General features: G+C 41.7%; 1 protein-coding gene across 1 annotated transcript in view; it reads left to right on the top strand.

The window, feature by feature from the left end:
• The window catches only part of PCSK5 (proprotein convertase subtilisin/kexin type 5), a gene marked incomplete at its 5' end in the record, with an annotated part of 199,614 nt that overhangs the window by 41,470 nt on the left and 139,575 nt on the right, over positions 1-18,569 (top strand). Inside the window, one exon of the mRNA XM_082497728.1 lies at positions 16,921-17,034. Coding sequence (XP_082353854.1) covers positions 16,921-17,034 — 114 coding nt within the window. The remainder of the gene's footprint in view (positions 1-16,920; positions 17,035-18,569) is intronic.

Genomic DNA, 18,569 nt, shown 5'->3' on the forward strand with positions numbered 1-18,569 from the left:
TGCATTGCTAGTGGCAGAGAGGTAGCAAATTGCTGTTTTGGCTGCTGGGCTGTAAAATTGCTGGATATCAGAAAGAGTCAGAAGAGGAGGAAGTGGAGAAATCCTAGTTTTGAACCAGGAAAAGATGCACCATTCTGGAAGAAGCTGATCCTGCAGGGCCAAATGCCAAAATATCAGGAGAGACGGAGAGAGAGATTGAAAGAAAACACATTTTGGAAAGGAGCATCTCAGAGCAGGCTGTCTAGGAATGTGACAGAACAGCTTCTACGCACCATTTCCTGAGGGGATCCAGCTTCATCTGATACTGATGATATTGGTTATAGTGCAGGATATTCATAGAAAAATAGATTAAAGGTTGGTCTTTTTTTTTTCCCTCTCTTGCATTTGGAAAACTTTCTGGCAACAATATATGTTCCTGATGTAATGTGTCAATGTTTTTATGCATCTGCCTGCCTGCTTCTGACAGGCACAAAAACCATGGTTAATCCCAGTGGTTGTTATCTCATCCAGCTAATCTAAATGGTGAACAGCAAGAAATCATAATAGACATAGATAATTTCTCATATCTAGCATTATTAACAGGTAATTAAAGGCAGGGTCAGGGAGCTGGAAAGACATCCCTCCGCAAAACAAAGTGAAAGAGTCTCCCCCCTGCCTAACTTCTTGTGTGTCACAACCTGCTTTCTTTTAAGATCATTTTAAGAAGTCAATGTCACTGGAAAGCCGCTCATTTTCCTTGGCTGATCTGTTTCATTCTAGCAGATCCTCACCATCCCGTGAGCTACAAGCTTTAAGGGCTCAGAGGGGGTGCCAAGCAGCTATGTCCTGCTCACAGCTGTGCTGCTTGAATGTGTGTGGCTTTCATCACGCAACTTCGCTCCTTCGTGCTTCAGACTCCCTACCTGTGAAACGGGGGCAGTGCTGACAGTTGAATAAAAACTTGCGCAAATGGCAAATGCCCTGCAAGTCCTGCGTATTTTATTCTGTGGAATTTTATTTCTCTCAGAACATTTTATGAATCCAAACAACATTTTAGTAAAATAAAATGCTCATTCTAAATCCTTTCCATATAATCCACTTAAAGCAGTCATATCCATTGGTGTGTTGACTGTTGTTTACATAAGCTGTGTTTAACCTAGATTATTGTTTGACATTATTTTTCCCCTTTTTTGAGGGGGAGTAAATGCTGTCACTTCCATTGACGCTGAGGTTCTAAATAAATATAAACACCAGAATATTGGTTTATCTTTGCTTTTGTAAAGGATCCAAATTAAAAATTACTTTTTAAGTATGTTTACCAAACTGAGACTCAATCCACTGTTTCATCAGTAGCTGTTATAACAACTTTGTGTGATTGTATAATAAAACTAGAATTTTTGAATTCTAAACAGTTTTCTGTTTTCCAGGGTGTTCCTAAGAAACTATTTCTCCAAAATACAGTTGCCAATAGACTCAGAGTATGTAAGACCAAAAGGAAACATTGTGGTCATCCAGTCAAACCATCTTTGACCAGATGTCATATGGCTTACCAGAATGAATTTCTATTTGAAGCAGAGCGTAGCTTTTAGAAATTTTCCAATTTAATTAAAACACTGCCAGCAATGGAGAGTTTGCAGAAGGTTTTAATATGTTCTTTTTTTGCTTTATCTGAGGTTATCTAGCTTAAACTTCTAGCCATTTCGCATTGCTATAACTGTCTGTGAGTTTGAAGAATACTCATCTATGGCAGTTTGATGACCAGCATATGTGTTCAGACACTGTGACCTAAATGCCCGTATACTTCCCTTTCCTCAGCTAGGAACGCTTCCTAGAACAACTTCCTTGTGGATCTGTTTTTCTCTTCTTTTCATCATTTTTGGGCTGCTTTCCTGGGTCCTTGCTGTGTCAACGTGCTTCCATTGCCTTTGATGCAGGAAGCTAGCAGTGAGATTTGCTCTGTGCAGATCTATGGTAAATTTGTTTGTCGTGTTATGAGCCCAAATACACTTTGATGAGGTGGTCTGAAGAAGGCATTTAGGTAATTTATACTGTCATCTTTGTGAGAAACTGAGATTTCTTACCATCTCTTTTGGCTTTTATAATGTCCTGGCAAATAATGGAAATACAGTCAGGTGGCTTTAAGCTGTTGTCTGATGATAATATATGTGTTGTTAATCCACCAGAGTCCAGTTTTGTCTTTCAGTCCTTCCTATCAGCAGATAAAGGAACTGGACAGATCACAGAGATACAGTAATAGTACTAATAAGAAAGTTTATCAAATCCGTTATAGTTTTTGAAGCTCCTGAAATGTCTTCGCCGGCAGGAGCAGACAACTTCTGTAGCACATCCCAGATTATATCAAACAAAGCTTATGTTTGTATACTTCAGAAGATACATATTTACATATTTGAAGATTGTCTTGGTCAGAAGAAAAAAAGGTTTTATTGGTACAGAGAGTATTCATAGCCAGTAATCACATAAAGACTCACATTTATATTAGGCCATTCTGAAGTCCTTTTATCCCAACGAAAGACAAAGTAGAAATAGCTCATAAAGATTGCTATCGGATGACATAAACATAGATAACAGAAATTTTGGCACGACTGTAGAGACCACACTGCAACCTCATATAAGTGGTCTGATTGAAGACTGAAAAGCTTTAGTATATGCTATTGAAAAGTCTATACCATAAATGATAGCCATGGAAATAAAGCTCTTCATTTTCTTTTTCTCAATTTGTAATATGATGACTGTTGTGAATTACGAGCACAGAGAAATGAACCCGTAACTAAGTGACTGTTCTTGGCACCTTCCTAATGTCAGAATGTGCGCAGGGACCATCCAGGAGTTGCAAAGCTGAGATGTTGCCCTTGTTTCAGCCAGGGCTTTAAAATAAATAAAAGCAGTAACCAGCAGGTTCATTAATCATCACTCCAGCTTTCATGTGGTCTGACTTGCAGAAATTGAGAGATACCGCCTCACTGGAAGCACTGTCAGCAATTTGTGAGGTGTGGGAATAGTACTTCAGTTGCAAAAACATTTGCTTTTCTTCAGCCTACTGAATGTAAGAAGAGAAACTTCAGTCCTTTCTCATTTGCCTGGGGGTGGACTGCAATGTTTCCTCAGGCTGGCTGTGTGTGTCTTTCACAGGTAGCTCTTTGCAGATTATTTCAGATGGTGATCATACTGATGTTTAAGAACTGCAGCAATCAATATTTTAATAGCAGCAAACTTCACTGACAGCTGCAAGACCAGAGTTCAGGACAGAAAAAGGTATGCTGGAGCTTGGGTCACAGGCTGAGAAAAAGAGATTAAGCCAGCAATGACTTGAAAGGACACAGAATATTTCCCTTTTCTTTTTTTTTTTTTTGTTGTTGTTGTTTTGTTTTTTCTTCACTATAGCTTGTACCAGAGGAGGTAATGCTAATAATTCCCCTTTCTTGATTTGAAGTGATAGATCAGAGACAAACATGCTGGCCATGAAAGAAATAGGAGTATTTATCAAGTTGTGCTACAAAGGCATCCGAAATGCCAAATAACTGGTGAAATGGGGTGGTGTAAAATATGCCACTGATACTTCCATCAAAAGCAAAATCCAATTATTTTTAATATTTCAAAACTCTAAAACTGAAGCTTGATGTAAGTACTTTAGGCTCAATTCTGAATTTTAAATACCTCCTTCTAAGTATATGATATAAAAAGGGTAGGTTTAGACAAAAAATAATGGAGCCTTTTCTTATGATTAGGAATATACTAAACATTCGTTATACAGGCACAATCAAAAAAACCCAAATGGGACCAACTTTTCCTGTGGTTTAAAGTACTCTGATCAGAAAACTGCTTGATTTGATATTTAATATATGCTTTGTGGCTGAATTTTTCCATGGTGGATTTATGTCAAAAATTTCCTTGTTGGCAAAGCATCATTAAGCGAAAGTGCTGGAACTACACTGAGTAGTAGGTGATAGTTTCTTCCTTTGTAGAGAGCAACGATATTGTATGAGGACAATTTCAAGAGGTTTTTGGTTGGTGAAGAGACTACGCAGGAGAAGTGTTTGCTTTGGGAAGACTAGTATACCACTGTTGGATATTATATATCACTTAATTATGGAATACTTTTACTGTCTTACTAGTTCTCAGTGGATTTGCTGAACTGCTGTGGATATCTATGGCAAGAGAAGCCATGGCAAACCCCTGACTGAATCAACACCTTTGGAATTACACTGGTATTTTTGACATTTCAATTTGACCCTGTGGGAGACATTTGTCTTCCTAAGAAGTCATTTAGTAAATGATTTAGGGCCATCTTACATTAGCACGTGCAGATGTCTGAAGGATGTAAATGATTTATGACACGAACTGTAGGACTAGCCTAAGGAAAGAAAAAAATCCATCAGAAATTTCTACAGTATTTTTTTATATATATCATTGCTACAGCAATATAAACATAAAACACAAGATATTTCAACTGCCAGACGGTAGACTCCAAAGCTAATTAAGTTTAGAGAGCTTCAAGTTTTATTCCCTAGCGGGTACTGGATTTAGCATCAGACTTACAGTTTATTAAGAAGGTGCAAGTTTAGGCCTAAGTTAGATGGAGTTATGACAAATCTGTTTGTGTTCAGAGTGATATTAATACTAATCCTCACGGTGTATTGAAATTCTAGATGATTATACTGTCCCAAGACTAGATATACTAACGTTGTGTGTAATGGTGTAAGCAGAGCTTTAGGTACTGTTCCAAGCAGACATATCAATTAGAGGTCTTTTTTTTTAAATTGTGTTGCCTTGTAGCTCTTGGGTTGTTACAAGGTGAGTTGTATGACCTGTGGCTATAAATGATAAAGCACCTTGTATAAACATAAGAGTTGCTTTTAAGCTGGTGCAGTAAAGATTTTTTCCTCACTTTCCCAAGTCTGAGTTATTTTAGAAACTGAACCAGAGCATATGAGCTGATTAGGGCATTTCAGATCTGAGGAAGGGAAAAATCCCCAACTGCTTGAGACACGCTTTGCCTGCAACAGCTGGGGTTGGTGCTGCTGGAAGCCAACAGGCAGGAGCCCAAGCTTCCTGGAACTTGTTCTCAGCTCTGCCACAAAGCTGCTGTGTGATTTTCATCCTGTAATTTTGAACTGCTCTGTGGTCTGCTGTGGTACAGTGCACAAGAGGGGAGGCTGGGCAAAGGCTGTGGCCACGTTCACTCAGCAGTTGCTACAGTCACACCTATGAATAGAAAAGCTGCTGAGACTTCCCCGAGGAAAGAAAATGTAGGTATTTTTGCCTTTCATTGTTCCCTGCTTTTCCAGTGGGACAAGAGTCATGGCCAGCAGCAGGCATGCTGAGCTTCTCCAGAATTTCAGTGTGATGCTTGTCCTTCCCAGTAGCCTTGAGGCAGAGACTGTGCATCTCCACCAGTAGCAGGGCTATGCCCTTTTCTCTTCCCCACTTATTCCTCCACAGTCTTGCCTTGCTCCTAAAGCAGGAAGAAGACTTTGCTGCCACGCACAGTTGTAGGCTGATACGTATTGATATTTGTGAAGAGCTCTGAGCTCTGGGGTGAGAAGTCTGCAGAGGCAAGTCAAAGGGTGTTCCAGATATGTTAAAATGCACAGCTGTAGATCATTGTACCTCATGGATATGGAAGTATAGCTATACTGCTACAATGGATTACTTGTGTGTAGCAAAATAGGTGGAAATCACTTAATTCATATCAGGACTGACTGGCTTTTCTGTGGCTCTGAGGTGGAAAAATGTGCATTGAATTTCAGCTTTGTTCCATGGGTGAGACTGCGGTAGCTTGCCCTGCTGTCGTGCGAGATGTGTTTCTTTGGGCTTAAGTGGTAATTTCAAGCATTCTCTGCTGCCTTCTTTCCTCCTCTGCTTTTCTTTTCTCTCCCCAGCCTGTCCTAACATCTGTTTCTTTTTTTATCTTGCTTTTTTCAGAATGTGTAGCATAATTATGACAACTGCTTTGATTGTGGATTGTCATTGACCCTTGCTGAAGAAGCACTTTGTCAATCAGCAAGAATGCATCACTTAGCACTGCTGGATTCATTGACTTTTTATCCAACTTTAGACCCCTACAGTTTGTAAAATGGTATCTGCAATAATTTTACAGGCTCTTGACCTGTGTCAACAGCTACTTTACCCAACTGTCTTCATCTATTTTTATGGTGCAAACTGGCTGCTGCTACTGCTAGTCAGAGAATACTGATGGATTAGGAAAGTAGCATGGTGTTTAATTATAATTTAAAAAAAAACCACCAAATTCTTCTTAAGCTGAATAGTCCAACTTTTGAGGGTCTCACTTTTGTGACTCTACACATGGATGGCAGGAGGTGTGCCAACAGTCTTAGTCACCCCTCCTGCATTCCTGAGTAATGGCTTGGGTCTCAGTTGTTCAGTAACCAGGATATGGCTCTTGGGTATTGGTATGTCCTCCTAGGCACTTTTATCCTAAATTTATTAACTCTTTGTTTTCATTACAGTGTGAAATGCAAAAAGAGAGTGTTGTCAAATTATATGTCACGGAAAATTTAATGATGTGACAACTAAGGTACATACCGGTTTTGTTAGAATCTTAGAATCATAGAATGGTTTAGGTTGGAAGGGACCTTAAAGATCATCTAGTTCCAACCCCCCTGCCATGGGCAGGGATACCTCCCACTACATCAGGTGGCTCTAAGCCTCTTCCAGCCTGGTCTTGAACCCTTCCAGGGAGGGGTCATCCACAACTTCTCTGGGCAACCTGTTTCAGTGCCTCACCGCCCACACAGTAAAGACTTTCTGCCTAATGTATAATCTAAATCTATACTCTTTCAGTTTAAAACTCTTACCCCTCATCCTATCACTACTCTCCCTGACAAAGAGTCCCTCCCCATCTTTCCTGTAGGCCCCCTTTAATTACTGCAAGGCTGCTATAAGGTTTCCCCGGAGCCTTCTCTTCTCCAGGCTGAACAACCCCAACGGTCTCAGCCTGTCCTTATAGGGGAAGTGCTCCAGCCCTCCGATCACGGTCATGGCCCTCCTCTGGACCGACTTTAGCAGGTCCCTGTCATTCTTATTTTGGGGGGCCCAGAGCTGGACGCAGTACTCCAGGTGGGGTCTCACGAGAGTGGAATAGAGGGGCAGAATCACCTCCTTTGACCTGCTGGACACGCTTCTTTTGATGCAGCTCAGGATGTGGTAGGCTTTCTGGGCTGCATGCACTCATTGCCAGCTCATGTTCAGTTTTGTATCCACCAATAACCTCAAGTACTGGGGAGTATTGGATGCAGGGGGAAATATAGTGACAAAGGATGAGGAAAAGGCTGAGGTACTTAAATCACAGAATCACAGAATGGTAGGGGTTGGAAGGGACCTTCAGAGATCGTGTAGTCCAACTCCCCTGCCAAAGCAGGTTCACCTAGAGCAGGCTGGACAGGAATGCATCCAGGCAGGTTTTGAATATCTCCAGAGAAAGAGACTCCACAACCTCTCCAGGAAGCCTGTTGCAGTCCTCTGTCACCCTCAAAGTAAAGAAGTTTTTCCTCATGTTGAGATTGAATTTCCTGTGTTCCAGCTTGTGCCTATTGCCCCTTCTCCAGTCACTGGGCACCACGGAAAAGAGTAAGGCTCCATCTTCTTCACACCCACCCTTTAGATGTTTATAAGCATAGATAAGATCCCCTCTCAGTCTTCTCTTCTCCAGGCTAAACAGACCCAGGTCTCTCAGCCTTTCCTCGTAAAAGAGGTGCTCCATTCCCTTGATCACCTTTGTAGCCCTCCTCTGGACTCTCTCCAGTAGTTCCCTGCCTACTTGAACTGTGGGTCCCAGAACTGGACACGGTACTCCATATGCAGCCTCACCAGGGCAGAATAGAGGGGGTCCCCCTTCAACCTGCTGGCCACACTCTTTAAGGCACCCCAGGAGACCATTGGCCACCTTGGCCACAAGGGCACACTGCTGGCTCATCATCAACTTGTTGTCCACCAGCACTCCTCGGTCCCTCTCTGCAGAGCTGCTTTGCAGCAGGTCAGTCCCTAACCTGTACTGGTGTATGGGGTTATTCTTCCCCAAGTGTGGGAAGAATACACTTGCCATTGTTGGATTTCATTAGGTTCCTCTCCACCCAACTCTCTAGCCTGTCCAGGTCTTGCTGTATGGCAGCACAGCCTTCTGGTGTGTCAGCCACCCCTCCCAGTTTTGTATCATCAGCAAACTTGCTGAGGGTACACTCTGTCCCTTCATCCAGGTCACTGATGAATATGTTGAACAAGACCAGACCCAGTACTGACCCCTGGGGAACACCACTAACTACAGACCTCCAACTAGACTCTGCACTGCTGATGACAACCCTTTGAGCTCTGTCATTCAGCCAGTTCTCAATCCACCTCACTGTCCGTTCAGCTAACCCACACTTCCTAAGCTTACCTAGGAGGATGTTATGGGACACTGTGTCAAAAGCCTTGCTGAAGTTGAGGTAGACAAAGTCCACTGCTCTCCCCTGATCCGCCCAGCCAGTCATTCCATCATAGAAGGCTATCAGATTGGTCAAACGTGATCACCTTGGTGGATCCATGTTGACCACTCTAGATAATCTTCTTTTCCTCCATGTGCTTAGAGATGACATCCAGGATGATCTGTTCCATCACCTTTCCATGAATGGAGGTAAGGCTAACTGTCCTGTAGTTTCCTGGGTCCTCCTTCTTGCCCTTTTTGAAGACTGGCATGACATTAGCTTTCTTCCAGTCCTCAGGCACCTCTCCTGTTCTCCATGACCTTTCAAAGATGATGGAGAGTGTCTTTACAATAACGTCTGCCAGCTCCCTCAGCACTCACGGGTGCATCCCTTTAGGGTTCATAATGCCTTAATGCCTTCTTTGCCTTAGTCTTTAATAGTAACACCAGTTGTTCTCAGGGTACCCAGACCCCTGAGCTGGAAGACAGGGATAGGGAGCACAATGAAGCCCCCATAATCCAAGGGGAAATGGTTAGCAACCTGCTACACCACTTAGACACACACAAGAGTATGGGGCCAGATGGGATCCACCCAAGGGTACTGAGGCAGCTGACGGAAGTGCTGACCAAGTCACTTTCCATCATCTCTCAGCAGTCCTGGCTAACCGGGGAGGTCCCAGTTGACCGGAGGTTAGCAAATGTGACACCCATCCACAAGAAGGGCCACAAGGAGGATCTGGGGAACTACGGGCCTGTCAGTCTGACCTTGGTGCTGGGAAAGGTTATGGAGCAGATCATCTCGCGTGCCATCACGTGGCACGTACAGGACAACCAGGCAATCAGGCCCAGTCAGCATGTGTTTATGAAAGACAGGTTCTGCTTCACTAACCTGGTCTCCTTCTATGACAAAGTGACCCGCTTAGTGGATGAGGGAAATGCTGTGGATGGTGTTTACACGGACTTCAGTAAAGCCTTTGACACAATGTCCCACAGCATTCTGCTGGAGAAACTGGCTGCTCACAGCTTGGACAGGCGTACTCTTTGCTGGGTAAAAACTGGCTTGATGTATGGGCCCAAAGAGTGGTTGAGTGGAGTTAAATCCAGTTGACAGCTGGTCCCAAGCAGTGTCCTCAGGACTCAGTACTGGGGCCAATTCTGTTTAATATCTTTATCAATGACTTGGACAAGGGGATTGAGTGCATCCTCAGTAAGTTTGCAGACAATGCTAAGGTAGGCGGGAGTGTTGACCTGCTTGAGGGTAGGAAGGCTCTAGAGAGGGATCTGGACAGGCTGGATCGATGGACCAAGGCTAATGGTATGAGGTTCAACACGGCCAAGTGCCGGGTCCTGCACTTGGGTCACAGTAACCCTGTGCAGCACTACAGGCTTGGGGAAGAGTGGCTGGAAAATTCCCCAGTGGAAAACGACCTGGGGGGGTTGGTCGACAGCCACCTGAATATGACCCAGCAGTGTGCCCAGGTGGCTAAGAAGGCCAATAGCGTCCTGGCTTGTATCAGAAATAGCGTGGCCAGCAGGACCAGGGAAGTGACTGTTCCCTGTACTCAGCACCAGTGAGGCTGCACCTCAAATACTGTGTTCAGTTTTGGGGCCCTCACTCCAAGAAAGACATTGAGGTTCTGGAGTGTGTTCAGTGAAGGGCCACAAAGCTGGTGAGGGGTCTGGAACACAAGTCTTATGAGGAGTGGCTGAGGGAACTGGGGTTGTTTAGCCTGGAGAAAAGGAGGCTGAGGGGAGACATAATTGCTCTCTACAACTACCTAAAAGGAGGTTGTAGTGAGGTGGGTGGTAGAATGAGATGAAACAGCCTCAAGTTTTGCCTGGGGTTGTTTAGATTGGGTATTAGGAGAAGTTTCTTCACAGAAAGAGTTATCAAACTTTGGAACAGGCTGCCAAGGGAAGTGGTTGAATCACCATCTCTGGAGGTATTTAAAAGACATGTAGATGTGGCACTTAGGGACATGGTTTAGTGGTGGACTTGGCAGTGCTAGGTTAGCAGCTGGACTTGATCTTAAAGGTCTTTTCCAACATAAATGATTCTGTGATTCTAAATCCTTCTCCACAGGACTACTCTCAATCCACTCATTGCCCAGCCTTTATCCATGTTTGGGATTGTACTGACCCAGGTGCATGACCTTACGCATGGCCTTGTTGATCTTCATGCAGTTCGCATGTGCCCACCTCTCTAGCCTCTCAAGGTCCCTCTGGATGGCTGGCATCCCTTCCCTCTAGAGTAGGAACTATAAGAACAGTTTTCCTCCTAGGGCCTATTCTGGGCCAAGCATGGTCTCATGTTCTCTCTCTGGGAGTGCCAGCCTCACTTCTGTCCTTTTCCAGCTGGGTCTATCAGAACTCCTGTGTACTTGAGCGTTGAAGGTTTTTAGGGAAGTGAAGAATGAAGTGTGCCAGGTGCAGCATGAGACCGTCCCCACAGCATTGGAGGTTGCTCACCTGGATCAATTCCTCTGTAGACAAACTCCAAGTTAAAATGCTGCAATGCTGTCCAGTGCCACCTTTTCACATAATGAGTGTTGCCCCTTTTGCTGATCCATTCTGGTTCCACACAGATTCACTCCTTGCTTGGTAATACTTTCCACATCCCCTATCTGAGTTTTCTCTCTCTTTTTCTCTTTAATCTGTAGTGTTCCTGCAGCACTTGCTTTCTTGTTATCTGAGTAGCAATTTCTAATTTCTTCTTACAGGCGTAGTACAGATTGAGGTGAATGATGGCAGTACAAGGGATAAAGCCACAATTACATTTGGGATTGCACCTTCAGCAACTCTTCTTCACAGACTGAAGACCCACACCTTCATGTTTAATTCTGCAACACAAAAATCATAAATTCTGGTACGAAATGTCTAACCTACTTCAGAGTTAGGCTGTTTTTTTTATCCCATGCATGTTTTCCTGAAGATGGAAAGGATTACCTCTTCATCTTGCCTGTAACTTCTGCTTTATAGTAATGGCATTTTCACATACTGGACTTGACACATTTTTAATCAATTTGAAAATACTTATTCAAGCAGACCCTCTCATGATAGATTTGAAAAAGTACACTTTCACAAGAGCGTCTAGTGTTTGTATCTTAAAAATCACACTGCTTTGATAAATTGGTGGATTATTTTTTTCAGCATGTTAATTTTTTCCCATTTCTAAAACTTCTTTTTTTCACAGTTTGCTACACTGCAGGAGGTCTTACTGCATCATACTTACATGGGACTACTTTCCCAAGAATTCTATTGAATCAGTGAGAGTGAAAATGGTAGAAAGTAGTTTTGTTTCACACAGAGATAACATTCCATTATAATTTTTAGCACTTAAAGAGAATAAAAGAGCGGTATGCTTGAATTAGCTCAGAGCAGCTTTTATGCCACAGCAGCGTCCCATGCTGGTCTGTGAAGAAGAGATGCATCATGCACAGAACAACCCTGTGAGTACTGAAGTGAGGAGACCAGAAATGGTGATTTTTTTAAAATAGTTTGGTCTCCAATCTGGCTTGGCTTTGATTTCTAGACATTCAGGAAATGGAACTTTCAAAGCTGAAGTCAATGGGAAAATGCGCACTGTTCCCCCTCAGTAAGTGTGACTTTATGGAAATGTTAAAATGCACCTCATTGTTTGCATAGAGTCTCCTTTTGGCAATAAATGGGAATCTGTATAATCAATTACTCCAGAGACTTTCCTTCAAGGCCTTTGAGTTAGAAAGTGTGGACACTTTTTAAAAGAAAATATTTTTGTACAAATGAGCTCTTTTCATAGAGAATCAAACAAATCCAAGATACACCAGGCATTTGACAGTGACGTGTGGATGAAGACCCATAAAATACTCAAAGGAAATATATGTCAGAATACTAAAAAAACTGATAAGTCTTGACCTTGTGTTCATTAATATAACCCAGTGATTGTACAATTTAACTTAAACTGGCAAGTTTTTCTGTTCACTTATTAGAGAAAGACCCCAAACCCTCTATGGTTCAGTGGAGTAAGCTGTTCTTTTTATGTAGCAATGGTATTTTCTGTAAACCAAATTTTAGGCACTGACTTCTCAGATGATAAAATTGTGTTCCTGTGATGTTTTTAATTATATTCTGGATGGCTGTATCAGTATAGCCTCAGAATAAAAACAATTAGTAAGCAGATCTCAACAAAAGGCATTTGCTAAAAATCTTCCAAGAATTTTAACAAGGTTATAATTGGGACTGTGATCAGGCATATGTGGTGTTTCAGGTTACTCTGTCTGGCATACTACACTGTATCCCTCTTAGCAGTGCACAGTCACTGACATCCCCCTTTCACTGGTGTGGGTGTCTGTAGTACTCAAAAGTAAGTCCTAATGTTTTGCACCATGTTTGTCTAGTTTGGAGAAGAGGCTGAGGGGTGACCTCATTGTTCTCTATAGCTTCCTGAGGAGGGGAAGTGGAGACGGAGCTGCTGATCTCTTCTCCCTGGGATCCAGTGACAGGATACATGGGAATGGTTCAAGGTTTAGACTGGACATCAGGAACCATTTCTTTACTGAGAGTGTGGTCAAACACTGGAACAGGCTTCGTGGAGAGGTGGTCAATGGCTCATGGCTGTCAGTGTTTAAGGAGCATTTGGACAATGCCCTAATAACTTGCTTTAACTTTTGGTCAACCCTGAAGTGGTCAGGCAGTTGGACTAGACAATCATTGTATGTCCCTTCCAACTGAAACGTAACATTCCATTCCATTCCATTCCATTCCATTCCATTCCATTCCATTCCATCATTAGAGAACTACCTGCACTATCTTCCCATATACATACTCAGGCAAACATGCCATTTACCCTCGCTGTTTTTGTATGAAATCAAATGCAGTTATTTTACCTATAGTAATTTTATGCATACATAAAATAGTCATTAGGTCTTATGGGAAGAAAATAAGTTATGTTTCTTTTTCTGGCTTTGGGTCTGATCATGCAGGCTGCACAGCCCCTCTGCAAAATTACTCTTTCATGTTTTTTCTCTAACTTTGCTAGGAGCTGAGGAAATAGGAATTATGGGTGACATCCAGCACGTAATAGGGGCAGGCCCTGTAACAGATACATAATCTGAAGTACAGTCACTTACTTTTTTTGTTAAAAGGTTGTTGATAAGATACAGAAAAATATTTATCCATACCTCACTGAAGTCTAACCACCTACCATACTACAGGCTGGCAGATTAACTCAGTTGGTACAAGCTCTTGTACAAATATATGCATGTACATAAATACTAATATATATACAAAATTCTTTATGTGTTCAATTATTGTTCCAATAAACTGGAATTGTGCAGTGACCCTGTGTTTATGATTGCTCGGAATAAATAACTGTCTGATAATTGTTCTCGATAATGTCTGGAATAAAGGAAACAGAGAAAAGGAATTAATGTATGGTTTTTTGGGGCATTGATGTATGTACGTTATCAGTCTCCACAAGTACTATGCTGCCTTTATGTTTCAGTCTTTTCAATGGTCAGCAGATATTTGCAGCTGAATAGGCAGTAAATAAATGGAGACAATGTATTTTCACAGTGAATAGTAAAGAGTTTTGCAATTTATCTTGTCAGGAAAAACACTTTCATTTATCCATATAGAAATGGTATTAGGTTGTTGCCGTTTTCTGCTTAAACTTGTGTGTTGCGCAGGCTCCTGGAGTACTTTACAGTCCTCTGGCTCCATTTATAAAAGAAAGATGTTTTCCAAAAACTTCTCACAGTTGCTAATGGTAGTTCTTATAGGAGCCTTGATGCACAGGAGTCCTTACTGCTAAATTAGAGCCCTGGGTCTCTGATTTACAGCTCCTCTAGGGAACAGAAATGTTGGTGACTACCTTCTTCCATTAAGGTTCATGCATCTACATCAGAGGTAGCAGTGGAAGAAAGTTTAATCCTCTTCTGCTGAGTCTATCTTACAATTTTTTTCTTTGTGGGCACTTTTACATCACTATCAGATCCTCAGATTGTGTTGGTAGTAGGCATTTTTAACTGTTGCCTGCAGACTCAAGATATGAATGAGTTTTCATAATGAGTTACCGTGCATGGCATGGTGTGTTCTGTGTGCTCTTGGCCTGTGCAGTGTTGAAGTTCGTTGACTTAAACAACTTTCTCAACATGGTAACATACTCATGTGATTAATTCCTGCAGCTAAGGATGAGTCAAGATGACAGTAAATACTCCTGCCTCATACAAGCCTGAGACCCCTCACTCAGTTGAAAAAGTTTCTAGCACTGAGACACAAATCTCATAACACGGCTTGTAAGGTGGATCTATATAAGCCCTGAAAACCATGGTTGCTTATAGAAACCTGTTGAAGCCTTTTTGTTGTTGAATGCTAAATAGTAGTAATAGAAGAAGAGAGGTCCATGATCTATGGCAATCCAGGCAGCTGCAGAGTCAGCGATCAAATGAATGTCTCTCGGTTGGCTTCAGATGTGTTGGGAGGTCTGGGATACCTGCAAGGAAAGAAACTGAAGAAAAACAAGTTTCTGTTGTGAGGGTCTGGAAAAGAAAGCATGTATTAGCAGCAAGTGACAATAAGGTAGGGTTCATTATAAATCAGTTATAAATCAGCCTTTTTTGTGGAGGAGAGATCTAGTTAAGACGGCTGTTGAACCCACTTTAAAGCAACCATAAGGCTTATGATTACCAGAGTCATTCAGCTCTCCCTCCTTTAGCCTTTCCCCAGATATGCTCTGTGCATTTTACAGGCCTCCAGATTTTATTACATCAAATGGAGCTTGAGACTGATTAGTTGTCAGCTCCTGCTGAAGGGACCTCTGGATCCTTTAAGATCTGAAGGGTCTTGGCTTCTCGAGAGAGCATCCACCAAGGTGGATTTCAGGCTGAGTTGAAAGAGGAGCACAGTAACCAGGAGAGAAAGGGACACTGTCGAATTTCTCAGTTCTCTTAGAGCAGACAGGGATCTGTGCTTGTTCCTTGAAGATTTAACAGAGAAATGGATTTCAGTGTCAACACTAGCTGATAGTCTGTATTCTTAAACTGCATAATTTCTCCTCTGGAAGAATACTCTTGACCCTGAAGTTAATTCTTGGGAAGGGGAATAATTAATTTCTTCTTTATAAAAAAAAAAACAAACATGAAGCCTTGCCAACCTCTATAAGGAATGTCCTAGAAATCCTCTCATGCTGAATTCAGGGATGTCTTCCTGTGTTTTCCTCTGACCAAGAAGTAGATCCCAGAGTGGTATGGTAGAGGTGGTAGAGGTAGGCATGGTATGGATCTCAAGCAAAAAGTCTGTTAATGTCAATGGACCAATGTCTTTCTAAGGATATGAAGCTGAGTTGTGGATGCACAGTAGAGAGATTAGCCTGCTGAGGTAAAACGTTAATATCATCTCTGACAAGTGACAAAGAAATACGTGAGCTGAAAGCAAACTTCTTTTACATGTTTGTATGTTTGTGTGCATACCCAGATGTTCATAAACAGCACAAATAAAAGGTGCAAAGTTGGCTGCTGGTAGGAAATGGCTGTCTTGCTTGAAGAGAGGTGAATTGAATTTTTGTAGTTATATCCCATAAAACAATTCAGCAGAAATATGAGCTGTCAGGAAGCTAGCTGTGTGTAAATATAACTTGTGGATAGTTTATTTTATTTTACATTTATAGAAACTAGCTCCCATTTAGAATAGCTAATGCAGAAATAACTGCAGACTCCTGTCTGCTCTAAGGTTGATGTCACTTTTGGTGTCACCCCTTCTGGATGTATCATGAATCTTTGAAGAGGTGTCAGACAGACAAGAATATAACTCTCAGAATTAGATTTTTAACCCTTATATTTATTTTCCTGTTTCAGCCTCTTTTTTTGGTTGTTGTTGTAATTTGACCTGTTGCTCAGTACTCAGCTGTTTCTCCCTGGGGAGAACTTAATATAAAATAAAGTTCCAGAGCCTGGCTGAGAGAATCTTTACAGAGTCACTGTGATAAATATACACTTTAATTTTGCTTTTTCACTCCAAGTGGTGAAGGTCATTTAGATATTGGTTGAGCAAAACATTTGAATATTTTTCTGAATGTTTTTGTTTTCAGGAACAGACTTAAGTAAAAATTAAAAAAAGAAACCAAAACAAAAAAAAACCCCACCCTGTCAGAAATTTAATTAATTTCTCATTGTAATATACTGTTGTATTTTGTAAAAATAACTGGGTTTATAAATTTGAAAGAAGTACTAGTCTAATAATGAAAAATAATAAAATAATATCATTCAAAAGATGATAGCCAATGAAGTCCTTCTAGCAGTGGATTTAAGTAGTTGTTCAGGGAGATTTTTAACACTAACTAAATTGGATGTATTCCTGAGTGAACAGTATGCCAAGGTGAGCTGTGCATTCTCATTGCCAAAATGAACTCTTTAACATGAAATATGTCTTGGACCATGGTAATGGGAAACTTCCCAAGATTTCGCACATTCCTTGATAATCTGCACAGAACCCTAACACTTTCCATATGTTTTCCTGGTTGGCAGGTGGAGTGGATACAACAGCAGGTGGTTAAAAGAAGGATAAAGAGGGATTATAAACCTGGTGGTACCCAATCCACTTATTTCAATGATCCCAAGTGGCCAAGCATGTGGTACATGGTAAGTACATACAGGGTCATTGGCTGTGTTTCATGTTAGCATTTAGTTGTTGGCTGTGATATTTTGAAAAGGGGCAGAATAGTATGTTCAGAAAAAGCAGATTTGTTTTTTTTTTTTATGTAACTAATGAAGGTCTGTAAACTACTTACAAGTATTATAAAGAATTCCCAGTGGGTCCTGCAACAGGAAACATTTATTAATGCATTCATTCATGAATGCTTCCTATTGCAAGATGTCTTGGGAATTACTTATTAGAGGATAAACTTTCAGCAATGAGAAGGGAAGGAACATAGCCACAAGCTGTGAGAGCAGTGAAACCACTTGTTTTCAGTGTGCCTAATTCACTGTCTTCAACATCAGTGTGATATAAATGTCTTCTGTCCTGAAACAGGAGAAAGGAGCTGCAAATACTGACTGTTCAGTGTTATAATTACATGCTTTTTAGTAATGAGCAATTGCATTGTTGAAATAAATGGATTGTTTGTGCTCTGACACAAGTTGCATGGGGTTTTTTTTTGGCCTGACAGTCACAGTTAAAGCCTGGACTGAAATATTTGTATTCATGGTGTTTTTAAAAATATCTTAATTTTGCTTAGGAAGGTGCAAATCGTAGAATCATAGAATGGGTTGGGTTGGAAATTGCTTCTAAAGGTCGCCTAGTCTAACCCCCCTGCAGTGAGCAGGGACATCTTCAACTACATCGTGTTGCCTAAAACCCTGTCCAACCTGACCCTGAACGTTTCCAGGGATGAGGCATCTACCACCTCTCTGGGAAACCTGGACCAGTGTTTCACCACCCTCATTGTAAAAAATTTCTTCCTTATATCTAGTCTAAATCCACCTTATTTTAGTTTAAAACCGTTACCCCTTGTCCTATCACTACAGGACCTACTAAAAAGTCTGTCCCCATCTTTGTTGTAAGTCCTCTTAAGTATTGAGAGGCTGCAATAAGGTCTCCCCGGAGCCTTCGCTTCTCCAGGCTGAACAGCCCCAACTCTCTCAGCCTTTCTTCACAGGAGAGGTGCTCCAGCCCTCTGATCATTTTTGTGGCTCTCCTCTGGACGCAGTCCAACAGGTCCATGTCTTGCTTGTGCTGAGGACTCCAAAGCTGGACACAGGACTCCGGGTGGGGTCTCACCAAAGCAGAGTAGAGGGCCAGAGTCACCTCCCTCAACCTGCTGGCCACACTTCTTTTGATGCAGCCCAGGATATGGTTGGGTTTCTGGGATGCGAGTGCACACTGTCAGCTCATGTCTAGTTTTTCATCCACCAAGCTGTGGAAAAGCTGTATTTAGTAGGCAATTGACTCCAGCTGATATGTCTCCATTTTGGCTGATAAAAGACTTGCTCTCTTTCTCTACTGTCCTGTTGATGTAGTTCTAAATCCCTACATGTTGTTTTCTTGCTATGTCACCTATGTTGCCAACAGTAAGACAATCAGTAGGTTTTATGCCTTGATACATTGAATTGCTTCAGATAGGGATGAGAATATGCCTTTCTGGCAACAATATGTAACATAATTTTCTTGTAAGTAG

The sequence above is a fragment of the Vanellus vanellus genome, assembly GCF_965231255.1.
Source record: "Vanellus vanellus genome assembly, chromosome: Z".
NCBI classification, from domain to species: domain Eukaryota; kingdom Metazoa; phylum Chordata; class Aves; order Charadriiformes; family Charadriidae; genus Vanellus; species Vanellus vanellus.